The 13,698-nt window shown below is 43.2% G+C and overlaps 1 protein-coding gene across 3 annotated transcripts in view; it reads left to right on the top strand.

The window, feature by feature from the left end:
• Positions 1–5,102: 5,102 nt before the first annotated feature.
• The window catches only part of RHCE (Rh blood group CcEe antigens), a 41,507-nt gene continuing 32,911 nt past the window's right edge, over positions 5,103–13,698 (top strand). For all 3 annotated transcript variants that reach the window (XM_077150780.1, XM_077150782.1, XM_077150781.1), the window contains exons 1-2: positions 5,103–5,307; positions 11,836–12,022. In XM_077150780.1, coding sequence (XP_077006895.1) covers positions 5,160–5,307; positions 11,836–12,022 — 335 coding nt within the window. In that variant the 5' untranslated portion in view covers positions 5,103–5,159. The remainder of the gene's footprint in view (positions 5,308–11,835; positions 12,023–13,698) is intronic.

Consider the following 13,698-nt stretch of genomic DNA (forward strand, 5'->3'; position numbering starts at 1 on the left):
TTTTATTCCATATGCTCTACTCGTTTGTTGACAAGATAGATAAAAGGAGCATCAGACACAAGGTTTTCACAATCACACAGTCACATTAACAGGCCCATTTTTTAAATTAAGTTGTTTGTCTTCTTGTTATTGGGTTGTAGGACATATATGCTGGATATTAAACCTTTATCAGATATTAGGTTTCCAAACATTTTCTCCCATTTCGTGGGTTGTCTTTTCACTTTTTTGATGATGTCCTTTGATGCACAACTTTTAAAAATTGTGATGTTCATTTTATCAATTTTTAATTTTGTTCTTTGTACTTGTAAGTATAAAATCTAAAATCCATTGCCTGCTATGAGGATATGAAGATATTCTCTATTTTTTCTTGTAAGAATTTTATAGTATTAGCCCTTATGTTTAGGTTATTGATTCATTTTGAATTTATTTTTATGTATAGTGAAAGGTAGCGGTCCACATTCATTCTTTCACATGTGGATTTCCAGTTGAAATTCTTCATTGAATGGAATTGATACCTTTGTCAAAAATCAATTCTGCATAGATGTGTGGATTTATTCTGGACCCTCAACTCTATTTTATTCGTCTATATGCCTATTCTTATGCCAGTACCGTGATGTTTTTATTACTGTCACTTTGTAGTAAGTTTTGAAGTCATAAAAAGTTGGAGTCCTCCAACTTTGTTCTTCTTTTTCTAGGTTTTTGCCCATTCGGGGCTCCTTACAATCCCACATGAATTTGAGGAATAGCTTTGCCATTTCTGCAAAACTGAATGCTGGACTTTTGATAGGGATTGCATTGAATTTGTAAATGCTTTAGGCAATATTAACTTCTCAATAATAATATGTTTTCTAATCCATGAGCACAGGGTGTCTTTCTATTTATTTGGGTCTTTAATTTCTTTCAGTAATGTTTTGTAGTTTTAGGTGTACAAATCTTTCATCACCTTGGTTAAATTTATTCCTAGGTATTTCATTATTTTAGCTGCTATTGTAAATGGAATTGTTTTCTTGATTTCCTTTTCAGATTGTTGTTACTGATGTACAGAAGCCCAAGTGATTTCTGTGTGTTTATCTTAAGTCCTGCAACTTGGCTGAATTCATTTATTAATTCTAGTAGCTTTCCTGTGGATTCTTTGGCTTTTTCTATATATAGGATCATGTCATCTGCAAATAGGAATGATTTGACCTCTACCTTTCCAATTTGGATGCCCTTTCTTTCTCTTGACTGTGTCACTCTTGATAAACCTTAAACGCATTTTCCTTTGACTCCCCTCCCCTCAACCCCATATCTTCAGAATCATCATATTGATGGCAAGTTGCATGCTCTGTAGTTTACTTAACCAACCCCCTGCTATTGGGCATTTATGTTATCCTCAAATATTTTTCCTTCTCTAAACAAAGCTGTTCCAAGCAAGAAGTGACTGATCCCAACTCACAGTGTGACCTTGAGTATACCTCTTTGGGTTTTAGTTTTTTCATTTAAAAACAAAATGACAAAATTCACCTAGGTGATTAAAAACCCTTGCGATCCACATAGGAATCCCTTTCAAGACATACATGACAAATAACCATCCAAGCTTCTGCTTGCATTCCTCCAGTGTCAGATACTCACAACTTCATGTGCAACCTATTTCATTGTTGGACAGCTGAAATGATCGAAGTATTTATTTATGTTCGTTCCTCCCTGCAGCTCCTAACCTAGTTTTATTCTCATTACACCACACATTTGGTCCACATTCAGGGGCCAGTGACTAGGGCCAAGTCTAGAAGGTAAAGAAACTTCCTTCTTTTCTCCCTCCCTCCCACTTTTCTTCTTTCCTACATTCTATCAACATTTATTGGCTGCTTATTGTGTACATAACCTTCTGCTGGGCACATGGAAGTAGGCATAGGGGACGTTAGCTACAAGGTCAATCTAGATCCCAGGCCCCCTGAATCCCACTGCAGGGGACTGTCCACCCCTGCAGGGTAGCAGAGCCAAGGCCGGTGACCTTTCTCAAAAGCACTGTAGTGCTTATTCCCCAGGCAGAGTCCTGGGCTGCTCTGCCAGAAGGTAAACCGATGTAGGGACAACTTCAGTCTAGCACTGGAGGAGGAATCCCCCCAGGTTTTCACTAAGGCTGGACCCCAAGGCTCCTCTCTTTCTTCCCCCATTATCCTTAAAATGCTTGAAAACAAGTAAATTTAAATGTAAATTTAAATATAAGTAATTTCAATGGTGTAACTCTAGTGAGTCAGTTCTCTGTGGATTCTGCCTGTATCATCCCCAAGACTCAGTACTGTTCTTTGCTTTTATTTATTCATTCATTCATTCCCATGTGATACATTCTTTTTTAAAAGCTCACTGGGTGCCCTCTCTGTCATGTGGTAAGGTTTTTCTTAACTTTTTTTTTTAATTGTGAAATATAACATATACACAAAAAGCAATAAATTTCAAAGTACATTTTAACAAGTAATCATAGAACGGGTTTTAAAATTTGGTATGGGGTACAGTTCCATGATTTTTCGTTTTGTCTTCTAGCTTCCCAGAGACACTGGAGACAACAGAAATATCAATATAATGATTCAGCAGTCATACTCATTTGTCAAATCCCATCTTCTCTGTTATACTCCTCCCTCTCTTTAAATAACATATATACATGTATTAGCTACAGTTCTCTAGAGAAACAGAATCAACAGGAGATATCTGTATATATAAAATTTATAAAAGTGTCTCACGTAACCGTGGGGATGTAGAGTCCCAGGTCTGCAGGGAAGGCCACAAGCTGGCAGCTCCAATGAAGGTCCTCAACGAACTCTCAGGAGAGGCTGGCTGGCTGAAGCAGGAAAAATGATTGTCTCTTTCTGAATCTTCCTTAAAAGCCTTCGGTGATTAGATTGTCACTAATTGCAGAAGACATTTCCTTAGCTAATTGTGAATGCAATCAACTGTGGATGCAGCCAACGTGGTCATGATTTAAGTCCATGAAATGTCCTCCTAGCAACAGACAGGCCAGCGCTTGCCCGACCAGACAAATGGGCACAACCACGTTGCCAAATTGACACAGGAACCTGGCCATAACAATACATAAAAGCAATAAATTTTAAAGCACATCGCAATAATTAATTGTAGAACAGATTTCAGAGAGTTTAGTATGGGTTACACTTCCTCAATTTTAGCTTTTTACTTCTAGCTGCTCTTAGGTATTGAAGGCTAGAAGAAATATCAGTATGACGATTCAGACTCATACTCATTTGTTAAACCCGACCTTCTCTGTATAACTCCACCATCACCTTTGATCTTTCTCCCACTCTTTAGGGGTATTTGGTCTATTCCCATTCTAACTTTTTCATGTTGGAAGGAGCAGCTGACAATGTGGGATAGGGGGATGGAACTAGTTTATGTTCTGGATAGGCTGGCCTCTCTGCATTCCGGAACATATCTGGTCCAGGGACCCATCTGGATGTTATAGGTTTTGGAGAGTACCCTAATGCATGGAACTTTCACAGACTCATATACAATGCCCTAGGTATTCTTTAGGATTAGCTGGAATGGTTTTGGTTGGGGTTTGGCAAGTTATGATAGCTGCAATGTCTAACCGAAGCTTGTGTAAGAGTAAGAGTTTTTTTCATTTTCATTTATTTTTTTGTTTTTTGGGTACATAGTCTGGGAATCGAATCCGGCTCTCCCACATGGAAGGCAAGTATTCTACCACTGAAACCTGTATGCACCCAATCCAAAGCTCCCTCTTTTTTTTTCTTTTTAACTTTTTTATTGTATAGTATAACATATATATATATATATATATATAAAGCAAAAAAATAAAAAAGCAGTAGTTTTCAAAGCACTCTTCAACAAATAGTTACAGGACAGATCCCAGAGTTTGTCATTGGCTACCATACGATCCTCTCAGATTTTTCCTTCTAGCTGCTCCAGAATATAGGAAGCTAGAAGGCATAAATATTTTTTTTATCATCACAATGGACTTTTTTGTGAAAAATAACATATATACAAAAAAGCAATAAATTTCAAAGCACAGCACCACAATTAGTTGTAGAACATATTTCAGAGTTTGACATGGGTTGCAATTCCACAATTTTAGGTTTTTACTTCTAGCTGCTTTAAAACACTGGAGACTAAAAGAGATATCAATTTAATGATTCAACATTCATATTCATTTGTTAAGTCCTATCTTCTATGTATAACTCTACCTTCACCTTTGATCTTTCCATACCTCTCATTGTGGTTGTTTGGGCTATGGCAATTCTAAATTTTCGATACTGGAAGGGTCTGTCACTAATATGGGGTAGGGAAATAGAACTAACTGATGTTCTGGAGAGACTGGGTAGGTTTCAGGACTTATCTGGACCAGGGACCCATCTGGAGGTTGTAGGTTTCTGGAAAGTTGCACTAGTGCCTGGAACCCTTGTGGAATCTTATATATTGCCCCAGGTGTTCTTTTGGATTAGCTGGAATGGTCCTGGTTGGGGGTTGGCAGGTTATGATAGGTAGCAAGATCTACCTGAAGCTGGCACAAGAGCAACCTCCAAAGTAGCCTCTCGACTCTATTTGAACTCTCTCTGCCACTGATACTTTATTAATTACACTTCTTTTCCCCTTTTGGTCAGGATGGAATTGTTGATCCTACGGTGCCAGGTCTGGATTCATCCCTGGGAGTCCTCTCTCACGTCACAGGGAGACTTTCACCCCTGGATGTTATGTCCCATGTCAGTGGGAGGGCAATGATTCCACTTGCAGAGTTGGGCCAAAGCCCCCTCTTCACTTCAGTTTCCCAGTTTGTAAAATAGGAGTGTTAATCTTTTCCTTGCCTTTCTTGAAAGGATATGGTGAGGGTGGACTGAAGTAAGGAGTAAAGAAGGATTATCATGACTGGATGCTGAGTGAATGGATGCCCTCTTCTAAATTAAGGACAGTGCCAGGCCTATAGAAGGAATGCAACAACTACTTGTTGAATGAACAAATGAATGTTGGAATAAATGCATCTCCTCTCTCTGCCCACCATCATACCTCTGTTCCTGCGTTAACGCCACAGACAAGCCAGCAGAGCCAGCCTTGTAGCCTGAGATAAGGCCTTTGGCGGGTTTCTCCCCTATCACTCCCTCGAGTGCGTGTTGGAAAGAGGTGAGCCTGGAGGAACCCTGTATGGAGACAGACACAGGATGGGCTCCAAGTACCCAAAGTCTGTCCGGGTCTTCCTGCCCCTGTGGGTCTTAATGCTGGAGTTGGCTTTCATTCTCATCTTCGCCTTTTTCACCCATTATGATACGTCCTCAAGTTATCGGAAGAATCTCTTGGAGACCTACAGAGGTGAGAGTCCAAGGGGAAGTGGTCATGGAGACAAAGGGCAAGGGCTGGGGCAGGGGAGGAGTGTCCTCTTCAGAGCCTGGATGGTCCTTTCATGAAGTCCTGAAGGAGAGAAAGTCCCCTATCTTCTCCCATAAATCGTTCAAAGATCCAGCCAACAGTGTAAGTCTTTGAGAAGCAACCTGGGAATCACCTCTTCTATGAAGCCTTCCTTGACTGGTCAGGGCAGAATGAGTGGCCTCCTTTTCTGTTCTCAGAATTCTGTCAAATTGCTCAAAAATTCCTTGTTTTTCCTTAGTTGCAAGGATTTTCATGTTGTTGGTGGGCTTTTTTGTTTGCTTGCTTGTTTGTTTTGCCTCTCTTGCTCATTTCTGTACTCCTTCTTTTAGAAGCTTTAGTCTGTCGCCCCCCTCTCCTTCTTCTCACTTAGAAGCTATGAAGTCTTTATTCTGTCTGCAAATCCAGAGCCATAGTTATGGCTGAAGGAGGGTGTAGGATGGTTATTTTATACGTAGCTAAAAATATTTTCTGACTGTGATGAGACCAACTGGAAACAAGACATGTCCACAATGGTGTGGCTTTGCTGTTTTATTTTGTCTTGTTTTAAAGTGGAGATACATTTCAAGTATCTCAGTGGGCTGATAATAATGTTTAAGATCACGAGCAGATCTTGAGTGACATCACTGAGAGATAGCTTGAACCCAATAGAGTGCTTACTTATTCCTGAGTGATTGTTAACAGACTAGTAAACTGTAAACAAAGAGAAGGCACCTTGGCACCCACAGCAGTGGAAAGTTGGACAAAGAGACAGCTTAGGGTGGAAGCTACTATACCACTTAACAGGCTGAATTGGATAGGGGCCCTTGGCACTGGTCAGTAAAGCCCTGAGTAGTTTTAATTCATTTCAATTTAGTTTACTGCTTTTCAATCCAACACAATATAATGCAATGCAGTCATTCATTAAATTTTTCAACTGCGTGTTAACATCTGATTGTGAACCTGACACACGTTGATTAAAGCTGACATTTTTTGAGCACGTACCATGTACCAAGTCTTACGTTGAACCCTCGCAACAACCCGCTGGCGTAGGTACTACTATGATCTGTTTTTCAGATGAGGCAACAAGGCACATGAAAGTTAAGTAATTTGCCCAAAGTTGTTCGGCAAGCAATAGCACAGCAGATTTAAATTTATGCAGCCTGGCTTTAGCTTCCAAGCACTCAAGCATTCTGCTTTTGGGCCCTATTTACAGGGGGTTGAGTCACTTGTCCAAGGTCATAGACCCAGTAGGTATAGGAGTCACTACTCCAAGCCTGTCATCCCCCACCACCCCCAGCCTCTGGCAATCACTAATCTACTTTCTGTCTCTAGGGATTTGTCTATTCTGAATATATAAATGGAATCATATAATATGTGACCTTTGGTGGCTGGCTTCTCTCACTTAGCATGAAGTTTTTGAGGTTTATTGAAGTTGTTGCATGTCTCAGAACTTCATTCTTTTTATGGCTGCCTAATATCCCATTGTATGGATCTGCCATATTTTTTTATCCACTCATGCCTTGATGGAACTTTGGGTTGTTTCCACCTTTGGCTATTTTGAATAGTGCTGTAACAAACGTTGGTATACAAGTGTCTATTTGAGTCCCTGCTTTCAACTCTTTTGGGTGTATATGCCTAGAAGTGGAATTGCTGCCTCATCTGGTAAATTCTATGTTTAGCTTTCTAAGGAACCAACAAAGTGTCTTCCACAGTGACCATATCATATTTTCCCCAGCAATGAAGTGTTCCAATTTCTCCGCATCTTCATCAAAACTTATTATTTTCACTTTTTAAAAAAATAATACCTATCCCAGTGGGTGTGAAGTGGTACCTCATTGTAGTTTTATTTGTATTTTCCAAATGGCTAATGAGTTGAGCATCTTTTCATGTACTTCAAATTCTGTCTTGGTTTCAACCTTTGTCAGATGATTGTATTTGTTTCATAGAGTTGTTGAAAGGATTAAAAGAAGTTTAATCCTTTAAACTTAAGTTTTAGAGCACCTATAAAAGCTGATTAAGAATATTAGCTTTTATTAGCAGTGAACTTTAATTTCTTTCTTATTTTTTTCCATGAAAGTACTGATATTTTCTTCCAGCAACCCCTATGGAATGTCTAGACATCTTCTAGAGGTGTGTTCCCTGCTCTGGTGATGACTGGTCTGAATGACCTGCGATGAGGCCAGACAAGCAGAGGCAGTGGAGCAGAAACAAGGAGATGGGTTCAAGAGATATTTAGGAGATAAAATTAGCTACACTTGGTGAAGAAGAGAGAGGAGTCAAAGGATGACTTCTGATGTGTGATTTGGCATATGGACGTGCCAATTCCTGAGAAAGGAGACACAAGAGAAGGGCAAGCTTGGAGGGTAAATGAACAGTGATATGTTCCTTCTTGACTTGGGGGTTGAGGTGCATGTGAGATGCTTTTGGGAAACAGAGTCTGTCAGTTATCTTTTGCTACATAACAAACCACCTCAAAACCTAGTGGTTTAAAATAGCTACCATTTAATTTGCTCATGACCATGAATCTGTGGTCCAGCAATTTGTGCTGAGCTCCGGTTCTTCCATTGGTTGCGCCTGGGGCCACTCGTACACTTGCAGTCTGGAAGCTTGCTTGGGTCGGGATGGCCTCACTGGCATGTCAGGGTGAGAAGGATAGTGCTGAGATCAAACCAGAGCCCAAGGGAAGGAAGCTGGGCCTGGCTTCTGAGCTGTTTGGTGTTGAAGTGTCCACAGGCCAGAGTAAGAGGCAAGGATGGGTGGAGGCCCAGAGTGAAAATTACGTGGGCAGCCAGGCTGGAGGAGATAGCTGCCCAAGTAGACGGAATCAGAAGGCTGGCACCGGAATTCTCCAAAGGAACCCTTCACAAATGGGCAAATAGGCCCAGAGAGGGGAAGGGTCCTGCCCACACTCACGCTGCTAGTTAGGGCAGGCAGAGGTAAGAGGAACACCACTGTGTGCCCCACTCTGGGCAGAGTGAATTACATGAGCCCGTGGGCTCAAGTCCCAGTAATGCCGTTTACAGACTGCAAAGCTGGGACACAAGTGGAGCTACGTGCTGCCCCCTGACAACCTGACTCAGAGGCCCAGGCTTTCACCCATTACACTCTGTATCAGGCTCAGGACAGTGTCGTGGTTAACCAAGATAGTCAGGGTGAAAATCCTGCCCTGCACCCTGGGCTGGTTATAGCCCCTCTCTGCTCCTCCCTTTCCCCAACTGTAAAATAGAGATAATAAATAGTGTATTTACTCGTGCACACAGGATGATGTCTGGTACATGGAGGTACCACGTGTGTGCCTGCCACTGTAATCATAGTGATTCTTGCCTCATCTCATGCTGCTGGACTCCCAGATACCTCCTCTAAGTCATGGGGGTTTTTGTAAGCTCTCCTGAAGGTCTGCCTTAGGAAGTAAAATTCCCCCTCTGGAGCCTGGCCTTGAGGCCCCTGTAGCATATCCCTTCCTTATCACCCACTGAGCACCTTAGAGCCCATTTGCTTATCAGGCGGGTGGCAGATGTGGGGTGCAGAGCCTACTGGAGGTGGAGGCTACACCAGCGGGGTGCCCTGAGCTGGGAGTGGCCCTGCAGTGGGGGCCCAGGTAGTGAGATCAGGCAGAGTGGGTGTGGGCCTAGAGCCCTGGAAGCTGGGAGGGGGGCCTGAATCAGGTATTATTTCCTGACCAGTTTGGGGACAATGGGGAACTGCTGCCCAAACGCCATCCGGCTGATGAAGCCTTGCTTCCCCAATGCAGGGGTGGCAGCTGAGCCCGATACAGACTCCCACGCAGGATCCTCTGACTTCCTCATTTTTGAGCGCCCACCTCTCCCCACCCTAAAATATGCTAGATCCCCTCCCCAAAATATGCTAGAGCTGTAAGGGCCTTAGAGTGTATCAACTCTACCTCCCATGTGTTGCAGATGGGGAAACTTGCATAAAGAGGGCAAGTGCCTTGCCTAAGGCCCCTCAGTGAGGTAAGGGATAACAAATGGGAGAGACAGCCTGGCCTAGTGGAAAAGTGCCATACTGGGAGTTCAGAGCTTGGCTCTGCTGCTGGTGTGCTGTGTGACCCCAAAGAAATCACAGGCTCTCTCTGGTCCCTTTCTGTAACATGAGAGGAAAATGGGTCATTAAGGGGTCTCCCTACTCACGAAATCTTCAGTAAGTCTGGCCCCTAGGTGAACAGTGTTGGCCACATAATTGCAGGTGTATTTGGTTGAATAGCATAGTTACATAAAAGATTGAATTTGGATACCTAAAGCTGGGCATGCAGTCTCCAGTGGCCATAGGCCTCCCCATTTCCCAGTGTACATTGCACTCTTCACCACATAGTTTTCTGCTTGGCTCCTGAAGGAATCAGTGATCCCAGTACAAAATGTCCCTACCTACCCCCACCCCCAAGAGGGTGCAGGCAAGAGGCCAAGCATTCACTATATACCTCTTCTCCTTAATCAGTGTCAGAGAAAAAGGTACAAGGAGTTGAATCCTTCCTAACATCCACTTCTCACACATTCCACAAATCCCCAGACATGATGGAGGTCCTGGCAGGGATATGGGGGAGAATTGGGGTGGGGTGTGGGTGGAGGCAGGAGAGTGGCGCCTACAGCCTTGTCTTGGCAGATTGATTTGGGACCATCAATAACCACTCAAGCCCGGTATGCCAGGCCCTGGATATGAGTATTTTTAAACTGAATCTAAATGGAAACTGTAAATCGAGGGGGCTTTCTGACACTTTGGAGAGTTCCACTGGAAGAGCTTCCTCATTTTTATCAATGCTGGGGCTGGAGACCTTTGGCAATGACCATTTTGAAGTTGATGCACCGCGTACTGAGACTTCTCCACCTGCCAGGCAATGTACCAAGCACTTGAACAAAACATTATTTCCTTCAGATCTCACAATACCCTTTGAAGTGGATATAATCATCCCATTTAGCTGACGAGGAAAGCAAGGAACCGCCAAGGCTACATGGCTCTGAGGCTGAAACATATAAATTGCCATCTTCGTAAGTCAAAAATTGACCAAATATTGGCAATTTAGCATGGGCCAGCCTAATAGGAAATGATGGTGCTCGGATCAAAACAAATGTCTGAACACAAAGCCCATGTGTTTTTCTTTTTTTTTTTTTTTAATTGTTTACCATCCACATGCTGATTGTAGAAAATTTAAACAATATTGAAAATACAGAGTAAAATTCTCCAAATCAAGAAATGATGGATTAACCCAGGTGGACATATTTTTTTTAAAAACCTTCAAGATCTCTCTCCAGGCATTTATACATGTGTGGAAATAGCTGGTGTTTATTGATAAAATAGCCTTTACTATGGTGAGTGATTAGATGTATTATTCCATTTGATTCTGGCAACCCTATGAGGGAGGTCTGATTATCTTTCCTGTTTAACAGATGAGAAAACTCAGAGGGGCAGATAGTGTGGTGGTTAAAGGCACAGGCTACGGAGCAGAATGTCTAGGTTTAAATTCCAGCTCTAGCACTTTGGGCAAGTTACATAACTTCTCTGTGCCTTGGTTTTTGTTTCTGTGAAATGGTGATAATAATAGTACCCACCTCAAAAGGCTGTTCTGAGAATTAAATGAGATAATCCATGTAAAGCAATTAAAGCAATTTTGGCACATGATAAACACTTGAGAAATGCAGGTTGCTATTAAAATTCAGAGAGGTTAAGTAACTAATCATGGCCTCACAGCTAGAAAGTGCCAGAACCCTGAGTTGATCCCAGGCTTGTCTAATTCTAGAGTCCAAACTGCTAACCATTTTTCAGAATTGGAATTAAGTCAAAGCCTTACGCTTTTCCTTTTGCTGGATACCTCCTTGCTATCGGTAAGCCTGTTTCTTCCACTCATCTGCTACAGCAACCCCTGCTCAGGGTCTGAGGCCAGCACAGGTGTGGGTCATTTGGATAGCCCTGGTGATTTCTACTGGCCCATGCTTCCAGGACAAAGGGAGAGGGCCATTTTCCACAAAGATAATATGTTTCTTGCCAACAGATGCTCTGGACCTGCCTCTGCTCCCTCCTTTCTGTGTGATCTCAGCCGATTCACTTAGCCTCTCTTATTTTGTTACATGCATGATCAGGGGATTTCCCTGATGGCCGATTACAAAAGTACTCACCAAATGTCAAGTAGGTGCCAAGCGCTGGTTCCAATGCTTTACACTCATTCACAGCATTACATTTAATGTAACAATAATTGCTACATGTATTGAGCACTCTCTATGGACCAGGCCCTGCCTTAAGCGCTTAGCCAGCGTTAGCTCATTTAATCTTGACCACTACTCTGCAGGGGATGTAGCTGCTGTCCCCTTTATTCAGATGAGAAAACTGAGGCTCAAAAAAGTTATATAATTTGACCAATTGCTCTTAAATTATCTCTAACATCCCTTCCAGCTGCTGTTCTATAAAACTCTAATTTCACATGACCTTTCATCTTGTCTGCTTCCTCCTCTTCCTCCACCTCCTCCTCGACCTCCCCCGGAGCAGTCTTCCAGGATCTTACTGTCGTGGCAGCCCTTGGCTTGGGCTTCCTCACCTCCTCTTTGCGGAGACACAGCTGGAGCAGCGTGGCCTACACCCTCTTCCTGCTGGCCCTCGGGGTGCAGTGGGCATTCCTGCTGGAGGGCTTGCTGGACCAGGTCCACAATGAAGGGATGTTCATCACACTGTACAGGTAACCAGACGGTGACTGGCTCACCCTTGGGTCCTGAAGGGCACGAGAGCCAAGAGGGAAGGTTCTAGAAAACCTGAGATGTCTGTCTGCTTCTCCTTCTAGCAACGAGATCAGGCAATATTTGGGACATACTTACACTAAAAAAAAAAAAATATATATATATCCATTGTTTATCTGAAATTCATATTTAACTGGGCACCCTGTATCTTATATGGCAACCCTACCACTGCGGCCTCACAAGAGACCCAGATCTACCACCTCCCCAGAGCCTTTCTTTATTATTGATTATGATTTCATAAGTGTGCAATCAATATACATTGGTTAAAATATTAAGAAATAGAGACTAGGAAAAAAGCAAAGGAAAAAATCACACCCAGGGAGAGCATCTTGAAGAGAAAGCAGGATTCTCAGTCCTCAAATATTGGTGGACAAGAAATATCCATTTCTTTGCATTCTTTAATTAACTTTGATCCACTAATATGCAATTATGCAATGAAGTTCAAGAACTAGCAAACTAACCCATGATGCTAGAAGTCAGAATAGTGGTTACCTGGGGACGAGGGTGATTATTAGCTTAGGAAGGGACACAAAGGAACCTTATGGGGTGCAGTCAATGTTTTCTATCTTGACGTGGATGGTGGTGATACTAGGATTTGCAAATAAAAATCCATCAAGCTGTATAGGTACTAGCACTCAGTAGTAAAATCTTTACTAGAGTTCAGTAAAATTTTTCCTTAAGAATTGTTTTGTGGTTTTGTCCAACTCTGAATCTCCATCCTGCCCAGATGATGGTAAATCCCATCACAGGCATTCTGGGGACGCTGTAGCCTCTCAAGGCCACGCCACCCTCTGCTCTGAGACCCTGTCAACCCTTCTGGGCCAGAGCCAGGCACTTTACAAGCATTATTTTATTTAATCCTTCCAGATCAGAATAGAACCTTGAATCTAGGTGAGGAAATGGAGGCTCAGTGTGTGAAGCTGGAACCACACAGCTAAGAAATGGAGACAGCTTCTAAGTTTCTGCTCCCTGTAACCCTTCCCACCCATTCCAGAGTGGTCCCGATGCAAGTACAGTCTAGCTAGCTCCCTGTGGGCCCTGAAGATAAACTCTCTGCAATTTTCCTTTTTAAATGCCCAGGGCCAATCCCCATGGGGAGTCAACGGTCCTAGACATCACAAGACAAGTGACAAAGGGGACCACCTCTAGGAATCTGACAGTGGTTGCCCTGCCCTGGCATTCCTGGTGCCCTGGCTGAGGACGGTCAGCCTCCCGCACCTAGAATCACCAGCCTAGCACATCTCAGGGCTGCTTCCTTCGTGTGACCGTCCCCTCTGGAAATCCAAAAGGGCCCGTTTGTTCTTGACTCAATCCAGGAAGACAAGAAGGGCCATTCTCAGCCTGAGTGAACTCCCTGCCCCAGTCCCTGACTACTCGGATCCTCTCAGCTGTGTCCCGGCTGGAACCGGCTTCACACATTTGAACAATGGACTCCTTCCTGACCGGTTCCTGCCAGGGCTGGGCCAGCCTGCAGACAGGGCGCTCCCCCTCTCTCCCTCAGCTTCAACTGCACTTGTGACTTGGCACCGAATTGGTTCTGCTGTGAGTCAGGGACCATCGGTTCCTTCAGGGCAGGGCCTGTCTCTGTCCTCCTTTGTTTTCAGCTTTGTTCATGGTA

The sequence above is a fragment of the Tamandua tetradactyla genome, chromosome 2, assembly GCF_023851605.1.
Source record: "Tamandua tetradactyla isolate mTamTet1 chromosome 2, mTamTet1.pri, whole genome shotgun sequence".
Taxonomy (NCBI): domain Eukaryota; kingdom Metazoa; phylum Chordata; class Mammalia; order Pilosa; family Myrmecophagidae; genus Tamandua; species Tamandua tetradactyla.